Here is a 22,679-nt window from a genome sequence, read left to right on the forward strand (position 1 = left end):
TTGTTCTAAATGCTCGTATCCAGGAGTCTGTGAGCATTCGTGGGGGTCGGGGACTCGGGGACTCCAAGGCTAATCCACTCCACTTCACCCAGAACTTGCTCTGTGACTTTCAGCAAGTCCCTGTCCTGCTTAGGTTTATCCTTTATGGAAATGTCATGGGACTCTCTCGGCGCTCATGTTGGGGTTGGTTCTAGGCACTCAACAACACAAGCCATAGACAGCTGGTTGAAATGTCACCCAGATGTCACCATGGGTGTGTGCGTGTGTGCGTGTGTGTGTGTGTGTGTGTGTGTGTGTGTGTGTTGTGTGTGTGAAATCCCTCGAGCAAAGCATCAGCCTTCCTTCCCACCTTGAATTCTTCAGGGGAGCTCAGAATGTTCACTGAGGATTCTCAGCTGGGAGCTTTAGCTTTTCCTTCCTCCCTGCAATAACCAAATGTGGAACTGGCTTTCTTCCTTTGATTTCCCCAAACCATTCACTTACACAGGGATGAGCATGGGACGGACTTTGTTGGGGGTGTGGAGACAGCGTAAGGACTCATGTCTCCAACCTAACAGGTCTGATGAGAATTTAGGGTTGGATATTAAATGCCCCAACTCTGAAATATTCCCTGACCATTCCCAGCACATTGAATACTTTTCTGGTCAACCTTTCCCTTTGGGGTCCCCTGTCTCCCTCCATGTTGTTACACCCTCTTCCTCTCTCTCTCTCTTTTTTTTAAGTTGGCCCCACACCGAGTGTGGAGCCCAACTCGGGGCCTGAACTCATGACCCTGAGATCAAGACCTGAGCTGAGATCAAGAGTTGGTCACCGAAAGAACTGAGCCACCCAGGTGCCCATCTTCCTCTCATTTTTGAACAGCCTTCTTCCCATCTCTGGGGTGTCCTTGGAAAAACGAATATTTCATGACCATACCTAGCGACCCCACACTTGTAGTTTTGTCCTAATCCAGGGTTTCTCAATCCTGGCTGCACATTAGAATTGCCTGAGGGGTTAAAAAACAAACACACACAAAGACAACTGCTTGGACTTTACTCCAGATGAGTTAAATCAGAAGTTCTGGAAAGGCAGACTACTATAACTAACACAGTTGTTTATTATTATTATTATTTTAAGTTTTATTTATTTATATATTTATTTAAAAATTTTTTTAAGATTTATTTATTTATTTGACAGAGAGAGAGATCACAAGTAGGCAGAGACCAGCAGAGAGAGAGGAGGAAGCAGGCTCCCTGCTGAGCAGAGAGCCCGATGCGGGGACCCTGAGATCATGACCTGAGCTGAAGGCAGAGTCTTAACCCACTGAGCCTCCCAGGCGTCCCTATTTTAAGTTTTTTTAAAAAGATTTTATTTATTTATTTGACAGAGAAAGACTGCAAGAGAGGGAGCAGAAGCAGCGGCAGTGGGAGAGGGGAAAGCAGGCTTCCCGAGGAGCAGGAAGCCTGATGCAGGGCTCAGTTCCAAGACCCTGGGATCATGACCTGAGCCAAAGGCAGACGCTTAATGGCTGAGCCACCCAGGCACCCCTTATTTTAAGATTTTTATTTTTAAACAATCTCTAGACCCAATGTGGGATTCGAACTCACAACCCCGAGACCAAGATCACATGCTCTTCAACTGAGCCAGCCAGGGCCTCCAACACAGCTTTATTATTAATTTCTTGCTCACATCATATCTGATGGGAAGTGGGTGCCATTCCTGATAGTGACTCAGGGATCCAGCCTCTTTCCATTTTTGATACCACCATCTTTCAGAACAGGCTGCACAGGTGGGATGGAAGAGGAGTAGAGGGTCAGAAGTTAGTCAGGGATATTATGGGCTGGGCCAGTCGGCCAATATCCATTGGCCAGAACCTAGTCATGTGGCCCTGGATTATTGCAAAGGGGCCTGGGAAATGTAGTTTTCCTTGGTGCTCAGGAAGAGGAAATAGGATCTAGTCAGCCTCTGCCAGGCTAGGAGTGGAGTTTGGGAAGTTTTGTGTTTTAAAAACTCCCCAAGTGGTGCGCCTGGGTGACTCAGTCATTGAGCGTCTGCCTTCGGATCAGGTCATGATCCCAGGGTCCTGGGATGGAGTCCTGCATCCGGCTCCCTGCTTGGTGGAGAGCCTGCTTCTCCCTCCCCTACTCCCCCTGCTTGTGCTCCCTCTCTCGCTGTGTCTCTGTCAAGTGAATAAATAAAATCTTAAAAAAAAAAAAATTCCGCAGGTGATTCTAATGTGTAGCCAAGTTTGCCAACCACTTCTCATCTATTTTCACCATACTCTAGGGAGCGGAGGAACTCTCCTTTTAGCCCCAAATTAGCATCAAGGTAGTTTCCTACTACAGATATTTGAATTTCTAAAAGGAATTCAGCAACCAGTTTTGTTTTTGTTTTTAAATTCTTTTTCCTTCCTGGCACAGTAGCATATGATTAGCACGGCAGAATGGATTCTTACCATATAGTAGTTGGGAAACTGACCCATAGACGTGATGGGCTTTTTGTCCAATGTCACACAGAAAGTCATGGGCAGAGCTGGAACAGACCCCTGGACTCCTGGTTCTCAGGCTGGGGCTTTCTCCCTGTGTGTTGCCTCCTAAAGATGGAGGGGGATTGATAGAGTCCAAGTGGGGTGCCCTTAGGGGAGGAAGGCACTGTTGGAGGAGGAACATGGAATAAGAAACGGAACCATGAGCAGAGGAGTGGGCTATCTTGCCATCCCCAAGATTCAACTCTTTGAGAGATCCAGGCATTCCAGGGGGTTGAGGCCATCGACTATCTAAAGCTCACCCAGCTCTGGCCCCTCCTCCCTCAGGACTGGGTTTGGTGATGAGCCCACAGCTCTGGGAGACACTGGGCAGGCCATGCAAGGGAGCAGGGAGGACAATCTATTTTGTCCCATTGATCTATTTATCTAATCTATTTGCTATTATCAAGGTTTTAATTATTTAGAAACTTCTATGTTTTACTATCTGGTGAAGAAAGTTTCCAATTACTCTTTTGATCAGTGATATTTTTCTCAGTAACACTTTTCAAATTTTTCCTAGAAGGGGAACTCTAGGATCATTTTGTCAGAGCACACCGGTTTCCTATGGGGATCCTAATTGGAATTGCATGAAATTAGGCTATTAACTGGGGAGGATTCTCACTCTTTAGTCTTTTCTTACAGGACCATGGTCTGTCTCTCTTGTACTCGGGTCTCCTTCCAGCCCAGGTCCCCCATGCACCTGTCTGGCAAGCAGCACTGGTCAGACTGGCATGGTCTCCAGTCAGCAGCAGCCTGATACCCAGGAGAACACTGTGACTTTCTTATAAAACAAAGTTCTTTCCTTTCAAAGGAGATTCTCCCCCCTCTCCCCTACTCTTCGGGGTTAAAATGGTCTTCTTTTTAGAGAAGGGAAGAGGTATTTAAATTTTTTTTTCTTGTTTCTAGATGTATAAGTTGACAAAATATATTTTGGAAGTGTTATTGATCTGTCAAATCTCAAAGTTTGGGTTATATCTCTCAGTGGGTTTAATTACACAGATGCCCTGCGTTTTGTTGAGTATTTTGTACTGGGGTTGCTATGGAGAACAAGGTCCCCCACCCCCTGCCCCACCTTACATCTTCTAATAAATCATCCAGTTCCTTAAAAAATAATGGCATGGAACCTTAAGTATTAATTCAACACCGTCTTCTGAGTACCACTGGGGCACAGTCCCTACACCCAGAGGCCCAGAGTCTGAGGGAGCAGAGAGGACGACAGTCCCCATCAGGAGGCTGTAATAGGAAGCTGTTATGGGAGACCCAAGATGCTGCTCCTTGATCAGATCACCTGTGGGAGGCATCACAAAGCATTTCCAAGAGGCAATGATGCTGGAGTAAATTCTCAAAAATAAGGTAATTCTTGATAGGTGAATGAATGAATGCTTGTTGCACATTGAAAAACAATTGGTATTTTGGGTATTGAATTTCCTCGCCTACTACTGAAATCTCACTGAGTGTGTGTGCGCCTGTGAGAGGTGAGGGCGGGAATCAGAGCTTCTGCTCAAGGCACAGATCACCTAATTCTCATTTACCTTCCACTCACAATATTTTAATTTAGTAAGGGAACAACGGTCGTCCTTAGTCTGTCAGCCTACTTTGGCTTTGGGCCAGACTGAAGACACTTAGAATTGCAGGGCTAGAATAGGGCCCTTCTTTTGGCTTACTTGGGGGCCAAGGTGTGTCTTCATATACTTACTTAATACAAAGACGGAAGCTTTGTTCTCCTAAGAAGGGCAAGAGAACAGGAGGGAATGAGGATCCGTGAAGCTGATCTCAGCTTCGTTGTCCTTCTGCAGCTCTTGTTTCTCCTCTGCAAAATGGGCTGTCGGGCCAGCACATGTCCAGCCTCACCTCCTGTGCACTGAGACTCAATGGCTTTCCAAAGGTATCTCTTCCTGAGCAAACTTCTTAGAAATTTTCCAAGACCCAATTCCATAGTTGGAAGTGCCTGCCATGCAGCCGTTCATTCTCTCTGTGACCCTCCAAGAACCCCACGTACCACCATATACCCCCTCGGGACACCGTGGTCATTGTCTATATGACTGCCTCCCGGATCCCAATAACCATGTGCTCCTGGAGGGCAGAGGCCAAGCTTTCCTATCCTTTGGCACAAGGCTTAGTACAATTATAGTCAACCCCAAATCATTTCTTTGAAGAAACCAGTACAATCAACTGAGGTACATTTGTTGAGATTTACTTCCCTTAAAAATGTATGAGTTGGGCAGTGGTCTCTGAACTTCTGAACAGGAAAGGGCTTCATAAGATAGAGTGTGACTCCTTGTTACACACAGAGGAGGTGGACTGTGTGTGTGTAAGCTCTTATCCCTGTAACCTGTTAGGAACAGAACCTTAATTTCCTTTTTCACTGCTATAGCTCAGTTAGCCTTCAGCATGCATTCATGATAAATGACCTAGAAGCATCTTGAAGTAGGATCTTTCTGGAATAATACAAAAGGATAAAGGCAAATTCGGCACCAGTTAGCTAAATAGTAGGAAACTTTTTAAAAAAAGATTGTATTTATTTATTTGAGAGAGAGGATGAGAAAGAGAGAGAGCATGAGAGGAGAGAGGTCAGAGGGAGAAGCAGACCCCTTGCCGAGCAGGGAGCCCGATGTGGGACTTGATCCTGGGACTCCAGGATCATGACCTGAGTCGAAAGCAGTTGCTTAACCAACTGAGCCACCCAGGTGCCCCAATAGTAGGACACTTTAAACACAGCCACACACACAAATACTCCCAGCTACAGCTGCACACCTGGGATGGGTCCCGTCCAGTACAGGAAACTTTTGAAGTACTTAGTAATTTCAGCAATGTCTGTAATAGTTATGAAATAACAGATTGATAGCCATTTTCAGGATGCTTGTCCCGGGGAAACAAAAAAATTATTTTATGCTAAGGGATCAGGGAGAAAAGTTACTGGAAAGTGAGGCTGAGCCCAAGGGAGAGTCTGTGGAACATTCCCAGAAGACAAAGCTGATGATCACAGCAGCCCACTGAACCAAGGACAAGTTAACCAAGGACACCTCTCAGGTGGCAGGAATCCAGCTCATAGGGGCAGCCAAATGTCTTCAAAAAGCACCATGCTGGAGCCCCCATGCACTGTGGGAACCAGATGTGGTAGTTGTGCCTCTCTGATGGTCCTCCTTGCCCAGGAAGGTGAAAGGGCTGCATCCAGCGTCTGGATGTGGCTTCTATTTGTCTTCCCTCTTTTTTCACTTTCACAAGTCTTGGCACCATGCCTGACAATTTCACAAATTATCTAAGTGTGTAAGCCCCGCCCCACCCATTTTATTTTAGGGCTTGGTCTTCCTTCCAGAAATAGATCTTCTCCCTGTAGTTCCCCATAAACTTGCCCTCATACCATGCGGTAGAGCTTGCCCCAACACTGGTCCATGGACCATCTCATCTGTGACAATATGAGGAAATTAAGAGCAAAAGCAGAAAACTTATGATTAAACTGAATATATTTAAGTTTAAGAATGATCATTTATTCTACTATGGTGATTGTGAATGTTATTTTTTCACATGCCAATTATAGAAATACCCTCCTTTTTTTTCTAACTTGAATCAAATCTTTCCATGAGTCTCTGCTCATTAGAGTAGAAAGAAATGAAATCTCAATCCTGTTTTGGAGAGCTTCCTTCTTTCCCTGTAGTTACACAAAGACCTATGGGACTTACATAGTGCCTGGGAAATGGGAGTCAGAATCTGGTTCATGCAGAATGGTGATCAAGGTACCAGTGTGCTTTTAAACAATGAGATTGTACATTAAACAAGTTTTATTGTGTTGCTGAGCTTGTGGGAAGGGAAATATCCAAGAGGCATGGTGAGTGGACAGGAAAGGTGGAGTTATCCTAAAAGGCAAATGACAATATTAACATCACATTTGGAAAGTTAAATATAAAGCCAGGGACAACCTGAGGTTTTGGTAAATTAGGGATCTGGGAAGGAGCTAATTTGGTCCCAAGTTGGTATCCTAGATCCTGACAGAAACAAAAGCAAATCCTTTCTGGAGGAAGGTATCCTCAATTTTCAGCCCCCCAGGTTGAAATCATCCATAGATGAGCTCACATTGTGAGATCACAAAATACAAAGGAACAGATCGCCATGAGGGACAGTCAACATAAACAACAGCGTATTTATATCTTCAGGGACTTTTGGTATTTGGCACAAAATGTAACCTAACTGTGTGTATAACATATTTAATGCAATAAAAGATGGCATTACAAAAATTAACAAGCAACCAGACTCTAGAATGACTAGTTAGGTTTGAAAGAGAATTATCCAGAGCTTTTCAAAATTAAAAAAATGCAAGGATGAAAATAAAAAGCAATATTGGGGGGTTTAACATCCGATTAAACACAACTGAATAGAGATTAGTCAACCAGAAAGTTTCTTCCTCTAAGTATGGTGCTTGGACCTACAGCATCATCAGCCCTGAGAGCTTGTTAGAAATGCAGGTTCTTGGGCACCACCCAGAACTACTGAGTCAGAATCTGAAGTTTAACAGATTCCCTGTGATTTGTAGGCATATCCAAGTTTGAGAAATATTAAACTGGTAGAAATGACGTAGTCAACAGAACAGAGATGAGGAGGGAAATATGAAGGAGAGGTTAAGAGATACGGCAGCGATAAAGAGAAGGCCTAGAAAAATTTAATTCTGGTCCGTGGTAAGATTAAAAATGGTGGAAAGCAGATAATATTTGAAGAGAATGGCCTAGAACAGATGACAGGCATGAATTCACATATATAAGAATTTACAGCAAACAGGAAAATAAGGAGTTCATGGTCAGGAGTAAGACTGCAGAATACTGAGATAAGTAGAAAAGTGGTCTGAGGTGTTTCAAGATGGGGGGTTGCAAAGTGACAACTGGTAAAGGAGTGGTCTTTCTTAACCCTGCCTGGAGGGCGTGACTGGGCCCACACGGTGGCAGCAGTGGGCGTTAAGGGAGCGAGCAAATGTCTATGGAGGGTACTCGAGTATCTGATAAATCCGTGGAGACTTGGAATCCCAGGGATGCCAATCGTAGGTTGCCTTTGAGAGAGTGGTGCCTCTCAAAAGACATTGATCTGTTCAGTTGGCACATTGTCGAAAAATGGGCAATAGGTGGTAGTGGGATGACCTGGCTGACTGCCCCTTGGTACCCCGGAAGCCCTGGCTGCAGCAGGTGACAGGTTGAGAGGACAAGAGGCTTCTTTCCCCACTGAGCAGTCCCAGTTCTTACTGCCCTCCAGCTGAGGGGTTTTCCACAGGGTAAATTTTTGGGGTCCGACTGATACCACCTGAAACTTGATGTTCCCTCCCTCCCTTGACATCTGGCTACACACTATACCCAGATCCTGGGCAGAGACCCCAGAGCTCACACCCTGCCCTCCCTTTCTACCCAGAGAAGGTAAGAGGAACTCACCTGTCCCTGGGGACCTGGGGCAGTGGCTGGAACTTTCTGGAGAGCTTCCCTTGCTCTATCAGACCCTCTCTACCTTGCCCAGTCCCCCAGGTCCTCACTGCAGGGGCATTCCTGAGTGCCTCCTCCCGCCATACCCATGGAGACAGATATAGACACTGGTGAGGACCTGGAGAAAGGCTGCTTGGAAGGCTCTGGTGGGAGTGAAATTGGTACTGTCATTTCAGAAAGCTGTTCAACAATGGGTATCGGTAACATCAGAAATGTTCACCCCAAAATCTTAAAAAAAAAAAAAAAGGGCGCCTGGGTGGCTCAGTGGGTTGAGCCGCTGCCTTCGGCTCAGGTCATGATCCCAGGGTCCTGGGATCAAGTCCCGCATCGGGCTCGCTGCTCAGCAGGAAGCCTGCTTCCCTTCCTCTCTCTCTGCCTGCCTCTCTGCCTACTTGTGATCTCTGTCTGTCAAATAAATAAATAAAATCTTAAAAAAAAAAAAAAGAAATGTTCACCCCCTATGACCTAGCACTTCCACGCACACAAATCCTTCTTCAAGAAGTCTTCAAAGGCAAATCAAGGGGCACCTGGGTGGCTCAGTGGGTTAAGCCTCTTCTTTCGGCTCAGGTCATGATCCCAGGGTCCTGGGATCAAGCCCCACATCTGGCTCTCTGCTCAGGAGGGGGCCTGCTTCCCCCTCCCCCTCTGCCTGCTTCTCTGCCTACTTGTGATCTCTCTCTCTCTCTGTCAAATAAATAAATAAAATCTTAAAAAAAAAAAAGACAAATCGAGCCTGTGGGAAGACTCCCCATGCTGTTATTTATAATAGCAAAAATAGAAACAAATATCTAATGAGAGAATTGAAATAAATGGAAGCAAATGGTGAGGAAATATCACAGAGCTGATACACATTTTATTTATAAAGTTTGGTGAAACATGGAGAAACGTTTCTAAGAATTAAGTGGGTGGGCGCCTGGCTGGCTCAGTGGGTGGAGCGTGTGCCACTCTTGATCTCAGGGTCATGAGTTTGAGCCCCGCGATGGGTGTGGAGATGATTCACAAATAGAAATCTTAAAAAAGAAAGAATTCAGTGGAGAAAGCAGAATTTAAATCTGTGTATACAAACTCATTTGTCAGAGAACACCAGCGAACGATGTGGAGTTTAAAAAAAATGGGAAGGAAACGCAACAAAATGTAGCTGGATTGTGGGGCGGCGGGGGGTGGGGTGGGGGGGGGTGGGGTGGGGGTTGAGCCTGAGTGCGTTTTCTTCTCCTCCCCGCTGTGTTTCTAACTTTTGTATACCAAGCGACCACCCACTTCACTTTTTAAGAAAGCCAAAAAAGAAACAAATAGCAGTCCTGTTATTCTATTCCCTCCCCATTCCCAATCTCCAGGGGTCCAGACTCAGGGTCACTTTCAGGTTTCTCTTAGGTTCCTGCCCTGTCCCCTCTCTCCAGCCTTTTAGATGCCCACAGGCACCTGTGCTTTCCTACCCCTTCCTAACCCCAACCCAAAGGCAATTAACTCTTTCTTAACAAGGAAGGAGCCAAGCTTTTTTCCAGCTTCCTTCCAAAGCCTGGGATGCATGGCTGGGTAGGGAGCTGGGAAAAGTAACCCCTCCCTGCCAGTCCCGGGGGCTCAGGCCTTCCAATGGGCACCTGACCTGGGCCTGGACTCAGACCAGCCCAGGAAAGCCCCCAGCTGGGTCATGGTGTCGTGGGCAGAGCAGACCCTATGGGGAGGGGGCAGGCGGGAGACCCCGCAAACCAAGTGTAGACTTTAACCTGAGCCCACTGCTTCTCAAACTCAAGTATTAGAGTCACTGGACACTTGTTAGAAATGTAAAGTTGTGGGCCCAGCCACAGAGAGGGTCTTGGTAGGTCTTGGGAGAGCCCAGGAAGCACATTTTTAACCAGCCTCCTGAAGGACTGGGATGCAGTCACATTTTGAGAAACCAGAACCCCGTCTATTCCCAGCACGCTCCTCTTTCTTCTCCTCGCCCACTTATGCCAGAGAAAGTGGTGCTGAGTCAGGATGGAAGGAAGGGAGAAGTAGGTGGGGGTCTTTTGCTGGGCACCCAGGCACGGGGGATTTCTGGTAGTAGATTCAAACTCAGACCAGATCTCCTGAGCCTCGCCTGACTCTGGCGAGCTCTCTGGGGGGCTGCATACCCCCCCCCCCCAGCCTCCCAGGGATGCGAACATGCTGAGGAGGTCCGGGGGTCCTGCTGGCACCACTGAGGCCACCACTGCAGGTTTGGGGGCTGACAAAGGCTTCCGGGTCAGGCTGGGCAAGCAGGAGGAGAGCCCGGGGTCTGGCAGGCGAACTCTGAAGCTGTCCTGGAAAGCTTATCGGAGTTAGTGCGGACCGGCTTGGAGGGAACCCTTGGTGCTAGACTGAGATGAACTTGGAGAACCCAAGCTCCTCCCCGGACATGTGGAGGGGAGGCCCTGGAATCATGTCCCCCTCCGGGTCCTGGGAAGGGGCTTCATCTTCCTCTGAAGTCTGGAAAGACAATAGTCAGGGGTTGAAAATCAGAGCCCAGCCGGGGGCAGGGTAGGGGGTTCTCCAGGTAGCTATTGGGTCCACCCCAGCCTTTTCCACAGTTCTGGGCCTCTAAGGGGCACAGACTAACAAGCTCTCCCCAGAACCCCCAGGCATTGATCCATGCCCCCCACCCCCTCCTCATGGCCTCCGGCCAGGTTTTTGCCTGCAGATATTGGAATCCTGCCAGCCCAGAGCGCTTTTAAACTGTGACTACCACCGAGCTGTTCAAGAACTTTCTGGATGGGTGAAAAAGAGGATGCAAGGTTGGAAGTCGTGACTCCCGAATGAAATGGCCAGCATCTGCAGTTATGGTCCTGTAGGTGGGCGGATTCAGGGGGCAATGTTCAGGAGCGGATGCTGATGAAAGAGCCCCCTCCCCCGACTTCCCTGCATTGTCTGAGAGGAGCCAGGCTAGGTGGCTCCAAACCCTCCCCCACCCCTCCCCACTCCCCTGAGACCTCTGTTCACACCTGGCTGAGGCCCTGGGTTTCTGTGCATGGGCTGGGGCTGGCGTGGGGCCCAGGGGGCCCTTCGAGGTTGATCACGGTGTACTCCAGCGGCTGAAACAGAGACTTGGTCAGCACAGCCCATTCCTGGCAGCAGTGATGGTCCCCTGCCTCCCCCATCCATAGCAAGAGGAGGGAGCCAGGGGAGAGCGTGGGCAAGAGGAGGAACACAGGCTGCAGGGTCAGAGCCCTTCCATCCAATTTCCTGCATCTTCGAGTGACCCTGGGCACACCACTAACCTCTCTGAGACTCAGTCTCCTCAGCTGTCAAATGGGGATAAGAATTTTTCCCTTGGGATTATAATGAATATTCCTGGTAATGTTTTACCGCTCAACACCTGGGAACTCCCGCAATGATTCATTTGTTTTCATTATTGTCACCTTTCTCCTCCAAGCAGAAAGAATGTGGAGGCTGTTGGCTCTCCGCAGGTCAGGGAAAGCAAAGTTGAACACCTCCAAGGTTCACCGAATAACAAACCGCAGAGGAAAAATTCTTTACGACCGTAAGCCTGAGCGCCACCACCCACCCTTGATCAGATAAGGAAGCCAAGGCCAAGGGAAGAGAGGCAGGTGGTCCAGAGCAAGTAGGGGCTGTCCTGGGGCCAGCAGCCGGGTAGAAGGGGCTGGAGCCAGCCAAGGGCCCCAGCCAAGTCTCCCAAGGGCATAGCTGCCCTTAGGGGTCCCGGCTGGCAAGTCCTATGGCCCCACAGGCACTGAAGACACAGAAGGAATCTCCTGTCTTCTGGACACCTACTGGTGGTCTCCTCTCACAATTTCCTGACCGCAACCCCGTGAGATGGGGATACTGAGGCTCAGAGAGGTGAGGTAACTTGCCGGATGTCACACAGCTGGGCTGGGACTCGGACTCAAGACACTTCAGACCCACGCTCTTTTCCTATCCCTGGCCACCATCCTGGCGGTACGTGAAGCACACGCTTCCCTTCATTTCAGTGTCCTTGTCCCCTAACTGCCCCTCTCCCCTGCTTCTATCACTGCCCTGACTGCAGGGGATTGAGGCAGAGGTCGACACTTGAGCCATCTCGGGTGACACATTCAGTCTTACAGGATCAGATGAAAATCAGAGCAGAATTCCTTGAGGGGTTCTGGGGCTGGAGGGACGAGGGGACGAGGGAATGGGGGGAGTGCAAGGAGATTTCACAGATCCTGGTCTCTCCTGGTCCGGCCTATGGTGAGGACATGGCAGAGCCGGGGCTCGATCTGATGACTCTGATGTCAGGTGCATTTCCCCATCAGTCCCATCTTTACAGTTTTGTGATTCGGCCCCAACCAGCCCCAGCTGACCACCACTGCCCACCGGCAGCCACGAAAGCGGCATTTACCCAAGGGTGTCTGCATTTTTCGAACTCTCCTGGGGCAGGGACCAAACCACACATGCAGGGAGTGGCCAGGACCCCTACCCTATGTCCAGTGTGGGTCCAGTGGCCTGTTCCAGCAAGTGCGGAGGCGTTTTCTAGGTCGTTGAATATAGAGATACATATGAGAGCCTCTGAGTCTAAGCACTAGGGAAAAAGCAGGGACTCAGGGAAGCTTTGGGAGGAGGGAGCTGAGCCCTAATCTGAGCCGAGCACTCCCCCTTGCCTGTTTCAGGGGTCAGGGGCCTGGCTGTCCCATGTTCACTCGGACTGAGGATGGCTCTTTCTTCTGAGTCTAGGGGATCCGGCCTGAGCGGGCCGAGCAGTCGGCTCCACTTCTCAAGCCCTCCACACCCCAGTGTGGCGAGGCAGCAGCAGCTCGGGCACTGCTCTCAGCGCCACAGACTGGGTCCCTTTTCCCAGTTCTGCCTCTTTCATGCGGGGCCTCTGGGAGCAAGTTACTTATGCTCTCTGAGCCTCTGTTTCTTATTCTGTAAGAAGGGGTTCATGAGAACTCACGCAGATTCAGCAACATAGGTAAAGCCCCAGGCACACAGTAGGTGTTCAATTAGAGAGTAAAATGAGAGCATCTTGAAATAGCTCTGTGGGCAAGGGAAATGCTGGCCTGAGCCCTTGTACTTCCCTCTGAGTTTCACACCCCCTGGGGCTCTAGGGCATAGCCAGCAGACTGCCCCCTTCCCTCTTTGACCGGAATGTGGGCAAAGAAAACCCCAAACCCTTTCAATTCCACCTGTAGCCCCCGCTAAAAATCACAAAGAAGCCCAAAGGGAAATAAACCAAAAAGCCAAAAGCTCTCAATTGGCCATGTTCACAGAGGTCTTGTCTCTGATCCTCTCGGGAGACCCTGTTCCATCCTTCCCTCAACAAGGGCCCAACCCCCGTTCTCAGCCCCTCAGCCCATAGCCCTGTGCCCTTTCCTGGCCCCTCCCACGTGAGCAGGGGAAGGGACAGGTGGGCAGGTGGGAAGCAGTCCCAGGCGGCCCTTCCCAGGGTGGGCTGGGTAGCAGCAGCTTGGAGAGAGGGGAGATGTTCTGGGACCTCCCAGAGCAGAGACTTCCCCTCTGGCCCCGCCCCTCTTCTAGAGCGCAGGGTACGCCCCCAGGACGCACTACCGGAAGCTGGGCTCTGGAGGACAGCGGCAGACCCCCTCCCCATCTGGGTCTCTGACCTTTCCCTCACTCCTGCCCACCACCTCTGGCCTTGCCGGGCTTCCTGAGACAACAACAGCTGCTTCCTAAGCCAAAGCCCAGAACCTCATTCCTGCCCGGGCCCCTCCCCAGGGCGATCAGGCCCAAGTCTTTTGTCTTCACTGGCGCCAGGAAAGAAGGCCATGGCGAGCCCCTCTTTCCCGTCACGATGTGTAGGAGAATAAAGTAGAGGCATCTCAATAAACAGCAGAGCGGGGGTACAGGGGTGGGGCTTCTGTGTCCTGAACCCATGACCCTGCAGCCCTCCCAAAGACCACGAGGATCCGGCTCTGACAGTCTCTGCTTCTAAGAGGCGGAGGGGAAGAGGGTGCTGGGCCTGGGGAAGACCCCTGCCTGGAACCCGCTGGGCACTCAGGGTGAGGTGGGGCATTCTTTTGGCTCGCACCCTGAAAGGCTGGTCTCAGGGCTCACACAGATTCCCCAGAGATGGGCAGCAAGCCTTGCTTGAGTGGAGCTCAAGCAGGTAGGGAGATGCACAGACAGGGCCCAGGATTCCCGATGTCCGGCCCCACAGGGATCGGAGCTGGGGTTTGGGGCTGGCCGCCTTCCTTACCAAGTGTGAGGGGTGGACCTTCCCGTTCCTCTGGGTCTCTGTGGCCAGGTGAGCTGAAAGAGACCAGCAGGCATACCCTGAGGCCAGGAGCAGCCCAGAGCAGCCTGCAATAGCTCCCACAGGGGTAGAAGGGCCCCCCTGGACTTGGGACCGGGGGGCTTCCCAGAGTGAGCATGTGTAGGAGACAGGTTGGGACAGGCAGACTTCTTGGACTTCCAGCTCAGTCCCTTAGCCATGATCCAGACTTTTGGGATGGGAACTCGGACATCTCCCGGTGTGAGCCAGAAACTGGCTGGGGAAGTAATTCTATGAGCTAAGGTCATTGCTTCTCAGCCTCAGTGTGCATCCAGGATCCCGAGACATTGTATGAAAATGTCCACTCTCCTGCAGCAGGTCGGAGCTAGAGCCCGAGAGTCCTTTTAACAGGCTTCCACAGGATGTCACTGCTGCTAGCTGGGGACCACAATTCGAGAGGCAAGGTGCTAAGAAGTTCTGAGGTCTCGATCAGGAATATTCCCACCCTGTGTGCTCCTCCAGACTCCTCTGCGGTGAGCTGGGGGCGTGGGCAGAGCTGACATTTCTTCCTGGGGGCCACACAGGGCAAAGTCTGAGGCAGGCCCAGGACCACCGCCCTCCCCCACCCAAGGCCAGGAGCAGTAAGACAACTTTGCCAATTTGCAGAGTGTTCTGGCATACGTCTTCCTGGTTCCACCGCTTCCTGGCTGTGCAGACTTAGGGCAAGCTGCTTAACCATTCTACCTTAGTTTCTTTCCCGGTGAAATGGGGGCGCTTGTAATGGGCAGTTTCTAATGCCACAGTATTGAGAGCATTAGAGGAGATAAAAGCAACATGAGCCACACAGAAACGCCCAGCCCACAGCAGCTCCTTTGGCTGGTATTTTGGCCACCCCTCTTAAACCATACTGTCTGCTAGGGGAGCCCCGAGTTGCACTCAACCACTGACCCCGGAAGCACGACTGCTCCGAATCACGCCAGGTTTTGAAGACTCAATATGAGAAAAATGCAGGATAAGGAATACGTAGCATGAAGAGTTTTATATTGTTTCCACGTTGAAATGATCGTGTTTCGGATAGATCATGCTAACAAAAGTATATTATTAAAATTAACATCCCTGGTTTCTTTTTACCCTTTTTCATGTGACTTTTAGGGAAGTTTAAATTACATATGTGGCTTGGATTCTACATATGTTGGACTCGTATTCTATTTCCATTTTAGTTCTCTTGTATTCTAGATCTGTGATCCGGAAAAGCCGTGGCTCAGGGGAGGTAGGTGACTTGCCCAAGATCACACGGCTAAAAAGTAGCAGAGCTGGGACTTGAAGCCAAGTCTTCCCAGGAGCTATGCACCTCCTGAGACCCCACAGTATGTGTGAGGCCCCAGTAGCCTTCCTGTTCAGGGCTTAGTTTCTAACTCCCACCCCCACTCCCTGCCGTAGTCACACAAGAAACCGTACCTGTGGAGGTCGGATGTGGATTGCTGGGATCAATAGGGACAGAAGTGATTGATGAGCTTGGACAGATGGGAGCAAGCCAAGAGCCCCCGTTCTCCCATTCGCACATTTGAATGTCTTTTTCCTAATGTTGGCTGACCTGTGGTTCCCTCAAAAGGGAGGAACACGGCTCCTGATGCTCATATCTTGGAGGGACACACTGAGCACCAAGGTCTCCCTGGGGTGGTGGGGGGACTGCAGGTCTCAGTGGGGTCCCTGGCGTCTACTTTTTGCTCACCTTCCTTCCTCCAGCGGAGAACATAGTTGCTGAGGGCCGCCAGGCCTGCGGCCAGGAGGAGAGCCAGCAGCACAAAGACCGGGGCCAAGATGCGGACCGTTGGGATGGAGACACTGTGGGCGAGACGGAAGGACCCCAGCAGCTGTCACCAGATCACAGTGGCACGCTGTATACCATAGCATTCTTTGTCTATGTCCCAGCCATGTCCCTTGTCTTTCCCAAAGAGATCAGAGGGCACTGGGAACCACAGCACCTGGGTGGTCCCAGTGGGAGGGACCCCAGCCCTCACTACTAACCCCAGGAAACAAACACTCTCAGCTAGGTCTGAACTTGGCAACAGGTTACCTGGATATCTCAGGCAGGAAGCCTCCGTCAGCAACGAAGTGCGATTATATACAACCCCCAAGAACCAATCCTTCAGGCTGAGGCTCCAGTTGGGTAAGAAAAAAACCCATGTTCGTGCTTGGCACAGGGCCCAGTGCAAGGTGCATCGGCAAAAGTGGGCTGGCTGCCCTTGCGGCTGGGGTGGGGAGAGAGGTGGGGGCCGGGGCCATCGTGGACCGTTCACCTCAGGTGGGCCTGTGTGTCCAGAGCAACATGGGTGCCGGCCCTGCAGTGTAGGTTTTCCACTGCTCAAGGATCCTGCAGAGGGGGGACGGGGGCTGCGTCTGCCCTCTGTGCTGTTAGCCACGGCCCCAACAGGAGGCTGTGTCCGACTAGAGGAAGGAGTGCCAAGTCCTCCTCACTTGCTCCCAGCCACCTCCTGTTGTGGAGATGGCCTGAAAGGTGACCTTGGTCACTGTGGGCTCACCTGGACATGGAGCTGCTGCTGCTGGGGGACAGAGGGGTGTCCTCCGCGGAGGTGAAGTCCGGCTGTGTGGGTGGGCGGGAGGTCCCTGCATGAGGAGAGGTTGCTTCGTGAGGAGAGGTCCCCGTGTACAGAGATGTTCCTGTGTCTGGGGAGCTTCCTGGGTGCTGGGCTGGGGAGGTCCCCATGAGCGGAGAGGCCTCGGCCCCTGTCTTCCCCTGCTTGGCTGTGGTGACTGTTTGGTGGAGACCGGGAGAAGCTACAAGTCCAAAAGCAACGCCTCAGCACCTTCTCGGACCCTTGCATCCCAGCATTCCCCAGACCTCTGACCCTTGAATCCTAGCCTCCCCAGGACCAACTTGTCAGCACATCCCCAGCTAAAGGACCCCCCAGGAAGCAAACAGAGACCTAGAGGAAGCCATCGTGAGCAGGCTGCCCCAGTCTCAGGTCACCCCGCACACATGCAGAGTTTTCAGCCCCTGCCTGTGCCCGCTGCCTGGGTCGCCACACCCCTGCCCCACTCTGCGACCCATCCTCGGGCCATGCAGGACACACAGCCCCGCCTGCCCTCCCCTACCTCCCCCAGTCCTGGCCAGTTATCACTCATGTTGCCCCATGCCCACCCTCACCACCTCTGCCTCAACAGGCCTTGACCTCCCTCAACAGCCACTGGGTCTGCAGGGCAGGGTGGCAGGGACAGGTCCAGAGGTCAGGGTCCGACGCCCCACATTTCCTGCTCAACATTGCAGCCCGAGGTAGAGCAGACAGAACACAAGCCTGGCCTTCAGGCTGCACTTCCTCCCAGGGCTCTGCTGCTCCTTGCGGGACCTCACCCCACAGGGCCCCCGATTCCTCCGTGGAGGGCAGCTCCTAGGCTCTGGGGGCCCCGGGGCGCAGTGCCTGGCCATGGGCAGGCACTCATGGGATGCCGCTTTGTAGAGGGGTGGAGGGAAAACAGAAAAGCCATTCACTCACTCAATTCTGGGGGCTGAGTTTGCCAAGCTTTTGCCTTGGGCTGGAAGCTCCTTGTAGTAAGAGGCTGGAAGGAGGGAGTGGGGGAGGGAGGACAGCAGGGACCTAGGGGAAAGGGAGAGGCTGGTCTCAGGGGAGGTGAGGGCCACCGCTCTGAGGCAGATGTCCTGCCTTGGTGGCAGCCAGGAGTTTTCCTGCCCCCACTTCTCTGCTCAGAGTCTCCACCACCTTCTTCCCCCAGCCACTTAGGAGGCATGGATGGAAGATTCTAGTCGATTGCTGGCCTCCCCATCCTGCAGCTCCCTTGGCCTCCCACTTAGCTCAGACCTTCAGCTTCCCTTGCTCCCCAGCTGCCCAGCAGCCTACTCTTTCTGTGCCACTCTTCACACCAATACTGGTTTTGTCTGTAGAATATAGAGCTGGGTATGGAATACTGGATCCCATCATTTCTTGCTTCAGAGCCGTCAATGGCCCTCATGGCCTAGGAGCTGAAGCTCAAGCTTCTTAGAGGCCTTTCAAAGCCTTTCAGACTCAGACCTCAGTTCCCTGTGTCGGCTTCTGGGACATTCATTCCCCTATTTGGCCTCTAGTCCCAATTAAGTGAGCGTCCCACCCGCCACCGTCTTTGCTTCACCGTTCCCCTGTGTGCCATGCTTCTCCTCTCCGCCTCTGCTTGACACACATCTTTCTGTCCCCGCAAGGCTGGGATCCCTCAAGGACAAGATGCCTAGCCTCTGTGCCGAGCACAGTGGGCAGAAACGTGGTGTGGCCAATCGCCCAGGAGCCGCCGAGCTCCCTGCCCCCCCCCGCCACCGGCCACTGGGTGCCCCTCTGTCACCTTGCTGGAGTGCCATGTGGGACTCGCTCCCTGTCCCCATCATTCTCTATTCCTTTTTTTTTTTTTAAGATTTTATTTATTTATTTGTCAGAGAGAGAGAGAGAAAGTACAAAGCAGGGGGAGCAGCAGGCAAGGAGGGAGAAGCAAACTCCCCACTGAGCAGGAAGCCCAACATGAAACTCCATCTCAGGACCCTGGGATTATAACCTGAGCTGAATGAGACGAATAATCAATTGAGCCACCCAGGCGTCCCTCATTCTCTATTCTAATACGAAGTCAGGTTTCCTCTGATTTTTCTGAGGAAATGACCACATCTTGCACAAATAAACGGTACTTATCTTTTCCTATCCGATATGTATACTTTTTTATCCTGTCGTATTTCATGGCTTAGACCCTCCAGGCAATGGGGAATAGAAGAAATGATAGTGCGTACTCTTGTCTTGTTATGATCTTCCTAGAAATTCTCCTCACTTGCCATACTCAATGGTGGGCTGCAGACAGCTCCCACTGACTCGGGAGAGCTGACTGTTCACTTTTCAGGAATTCTGTGAGCTGGTCATTAAACTATCAGTGGCTGGAAATGGGGGAGGGCGGGGGTCATTTAAACCGCGGAAACCGGCAAGCGTTACAGATTAGAGTTTCCCCAGCTCAGCATTCACAGGTACACCATGGCCATTAGCCTTTATTTTCTACATCCCAACTATCATCAGGAAAAGGTCATCAACGTCTGACACAGGATAACACAATAACACACATACCATGCATGAACGAATAATTACAAATGAGGTCAAAATTTAAAATAGAGAGCCTCAAATATAGCTAAATTGACCCCCACTAGGTAAGAAGGAGGTCCGAGTACTGATAAGAATCAGAGATCAGAGAAGCTTGTAAATAACAGAACAGGTTCAATATGGTTACAACACTGCTGCTATTGTTTGGTGAGCTTAGCTCTATCTCCTTGAATTAAAAGAAAGACCCACAAATGTCGGGGGATCTGGCAGTGGGGATGGCCCAGGGATGGGGAGGGTCCCAGCGATACGGCCAGGAGAGGGAAAGAGCAGACACCAAAGTGAGAAAAAAAAACAACCCTGGGTTTGAATCCTGACTCCATTAATTCTTGCCATGAGACCTCAGGCAAATCATTTCATCTCGGGAGCCTCGCCACGCCCCCCATCTGTGAAATGGGATACAGAGACCTGCCTCACCCTCATTGGCCAGCAGACTAGGGTTGCCCACTCTCCTAGGCCCTCTCTGGCTTCTCTCATCTCAGATCAGCAGGTCCAGTGGGGTTCTGGACATACAGAGAGGTGCTCCATCCGATGCCAGAGTCCCCTAGTGTCCCTGAGCTCAACGAGCTCCTCTGAGGCTCGATCCCAGGCCCTCTTCGCCCCTACCTTTGGGGCTTCGAGATCTGGGGACGGGAAGCAGGAAGGAAGAGCGGAGACCACAGGCAGGGCGAGGCCAGTGTGGGCGAGGACAGTGTGGCCGCGGCTAGGGGGCGCTGTGGAGCGGGTCTGGGGTGCTGCACAATGGCGGGTCCAGGCTGTGGAATCCTCAGGAATAGTTCTGACTCCAAAGAGGGAGCCTTTTTCGTTCTGTGGGCTGCACATCTCATCCCCAGCCCATGCAATCTCTCTCCCACCTCTGGGCAAAGAGGAAAGGCACTGAGCTGGGAGTTTAACAGATCTGCGTGGTATGACCTTGTCAAAGAGCAGTCAAGCCTCGTGCTGCACCGTCTCTGCTCCCAGGACGGCTGAGCACTTGACCAGCATCATCTCACTGAGCCCTTGACCGCCCCCCACCCCCAGGAGGGTGGTACAAGTGCTACACCTGTTGACGAGCGGGAGACAGGGTCTGCCTCTGCTCAGCGACCCACCTGTCCCTCCTCCCCTCTGTATCACTTGTCCCCCATGCAGGGAAGCAGAGACATGTGTTACCTGGAAAGACAAGCAGAGAGACCAGAACAGACTCATCTCGCCCCAGTTTGGAGACCCCACAGTAGTACTTTCCGGAGTCCTGCAGGGTGAGCTTCCTCAGGGTCACGTGGAGTGTGAGCGTCTGGGGGCTGTCTTGGATGGACACCCTGCCCTCTGTCGTCTCCTGGCCATCTTCTCCTGCATAGATGGTGTTCGAGCAGCGGGACAGGAGGAACCCGCCCTGCTTGCACCAGTACTTCTGGTGTGTCTTCAGCTCCTCCTGGTAAGTGCACTGCAAGGACACCGTGTCACCTTCAAACCCACTGATCTCCTTGGGGCCCACCATGGCTCCATAACCTGAAACCATAGCAGGGACGGAGGTCAGAGTTCCGAGCACCAAGTACCACGGTCAAGACCAACAGACTCCTCAGTCACTCCCTTCTGTGGCAGCCCCAGAAGGGCTGGTGGTCCCTTCCCCACCAAGGGAGACTGGGAAGGGGCTGTTGCTGTGTCCTAACACCCTAACACCCTAAACACCCTAAACCTGGCGTACGGAAGGGTGGTGATGGGAAAGCTCGAGATTCAGACAGCCTAGAGTTTGAATCCCAGCACTGCCACACAGCAGCTGTGTGACCCTGGGGAAGTTGCTTGCCTTCCCTGGGTATCTGGGTTTTCCCATCTATGGATGATGATGATGATGATGGTGATGATGATGATGATGATAATGTCCAGGTACATTGAAATTAAGATGCTCTCATATGTAAGATACACCATAATTTTATATACCACTAAAAAAAGCACAGTCACTTGAACAATTGCCATCCTTTATAAGACGCATCCTGACATTTGATGTTAAAAGGTTGAAAAAAAAAAAAAAAAGAGGCAGAGCCGTGAACTGATGAATCAGGACAATGCCTTATCTCTCAGGGTTGTTGTGAGTGGTACAGTAGAGGTTCAAGAAATATTTGCAGAGTTTACCATGGCAACCATGTACAGGGTGTCTTGTCTGCCTTCAGGCTGGGTGCAGAGTAGGAAAATAAAGATGAGAGAGGTAAAGCCTCCCTCCTAGCCACCTAACCAGGAAGGGTTTGGAGCCCAGACGCCTGGGAGAAAAGCTGGCTCTGCGTTCCAGAAACAGCTAGTGCTTGTACCCCCCCCCCCCCCAGTGGTATGAGGACCAGTGCGGTGGGGGTGAGACCCGGAAGGATCAGGCAGCAGTGGGTCGCGAGAATGAAAGATAGGTTCTCTCTCTGCCAGCTTGGGCATGAGCCCCACATCCCCTCACCACTCCACCCTCTCCCACCCCATCTCACCTGGGAGCAAGAGGCAGCCCCACACCAGGACGAGGGCCCACATGGTGGGCGCTGGACATGCAGGAGCACACGCGGAAACTGGGAGCTCCTCTCAGAACCACGCGGGGCTTTAACTTCCTCCAGAGGCACGGGAGGATGAAGGGGGGAGGGGCCGCGCAGAGTCCCCCTCCCTGCGCAGAGGGAGGCGCCTCTGCATTCCCTTTACTTACCCTAGGCGCGCTTGCCAGCCACCGGGGATTATCGCCTCTCCACCCCCCAAACCACCCGAGCACCTCTCCCAAACCCGTACCCCTTGAGGAGGGGGGGGGGGTCTTAACCATGCCTACCCTCAGAGGGCCTGTGTGCAGACCAAGAATTCAGGCAGTCCAAGAATGAAAAAATTACATACTGACTTTTATTAACCTTTAAGGGATTAATCTTTTTCCTTCTATTGTGCCAGCATTGTCTGTGACTTTGTCACCAAAAAAATCAGCCATTGGCACATCAAGTCGCCGATAGCTTGAAATATCATATGTGCTTCTCACTACTTGGAAAATAATTAGTTATCAGGCCTGCCACTAGAGCTGGTTACTGAAAGCATTAATAAAGCCCATTTATTACTATATCACACATTCACAAATATTTTGATAACCACTTCAACATTGTTGGCTTTCATATATATATATATTTAAAAGACGGTTATTCCGAGACGAGGCCCATAAGCTTTACCAGACTGCTAAGTGGTCAATGGTACCGAGGTTCAGGGTCCCTCTGGCAGTGCCCCCCACCCTCCTCCGTCGCTTCCCAGAGGACGCAGTACCGCTTTTGGTCACCAGGAGGCGCTGCGAAAGGGGAGACGGGAAGCCCAAGGGCTGGGTGGAGCGGGATACCGGGAAGCACCTGCGAGCCACGCTGTTAGGCCAGGTCTCCCCATTCACCTTGAGTTGTCTGGGCATTTAAAAAAGTGAATTAGCAAGTTCTTATCACAAAATTGAATCC

The 22,679-nt window shown here is 51.4% G+C and overlaps 1 protein-coding gene across 5 annotated transcripts; it reads right to left on the minus strand.

The window, feature by feature from the left end:
• Positions 1–8,781: 8,781 nt before the first annotated feature.
• Positions 8,782–21,820, minus strand: CD300LG (CD300 molecule like family member g). 5 transcript variants are annotated; one of them, XM_047708173.1, is made up of 9 exons: positions 21,702–21,820; positions 20,410–20,745; positions 17,638–17,739; positions 16,666–16,750; positions 15,855–15,967; positions 14,108–14,160; positions 10,917–11,006; positions 10,661–10,760; positions 8,782–10,404 (listed from the first exon to the last, which is right to left on the minus strand). In XM_047708173.1, the coding sequence occupies exons 1-9, from the start codon at positions 21,742–21,744 to the stop codon at positions 10,388–10,390; spliced, it is 939 nt and encodes a 312-aa protein (XP_047564129.1). In that variant the 5' UTR covers positions 21,745–21,820; the 3' UTR covers positions 8,782–10,387. The 5 variants fall into 5 exon arrangements, with proteins under 5 accessions (XP_047564129.1, XP_047564125.1, XP_047564128.1 ...); XM_047708169.1 differs by having other exon boundaries at positions 16,666–16,921; XM_047708172.1 differs by lacking the exon at positions 17,638–17,739 and having other exon boundaries at positions 16,666–16,921.
• Between the last annotated feature and the right edge of the window lie 859 nt (positions 21,821–22,679).

The sequence above is a fragment of the Lutra lutra genome, chromosome 16 (assembly GCF_902655055.1).
Source record: "Lutra lutra chromosome 16, mLutLut1.2, whole genome shotgun sequence".
NCBI classification, from domain to species: Eukaryota; Metazoa; Chordata; class Mammalia; order Carnivora; family Mustelidae; genus Lutra; species Lutra lutra.

Coding starts and splice junctions, on each gene's coding strand:
- CD300LG (XM_047708169.1), bottom strand. CDS start 21,744: ATGTGGGCCCTCGTCCTGGTGTGGGGCTGCCTCTTGCTCCCAG. Junction 20,746..21,701: donor GGGCTGCCTCTTGCTCCCAG/GTGAGATGGGGT, acceptor CTATGGTTTCAG/GTTATGGAGCCATGGTGGGC. Junction 16,922..17,637: donor AACTCAGCCCCCAGAATTGA/GTGAGTGAATGG, acceptor TTGGACTTGTAG/CTTCTCCCGGTCTCCACCAA.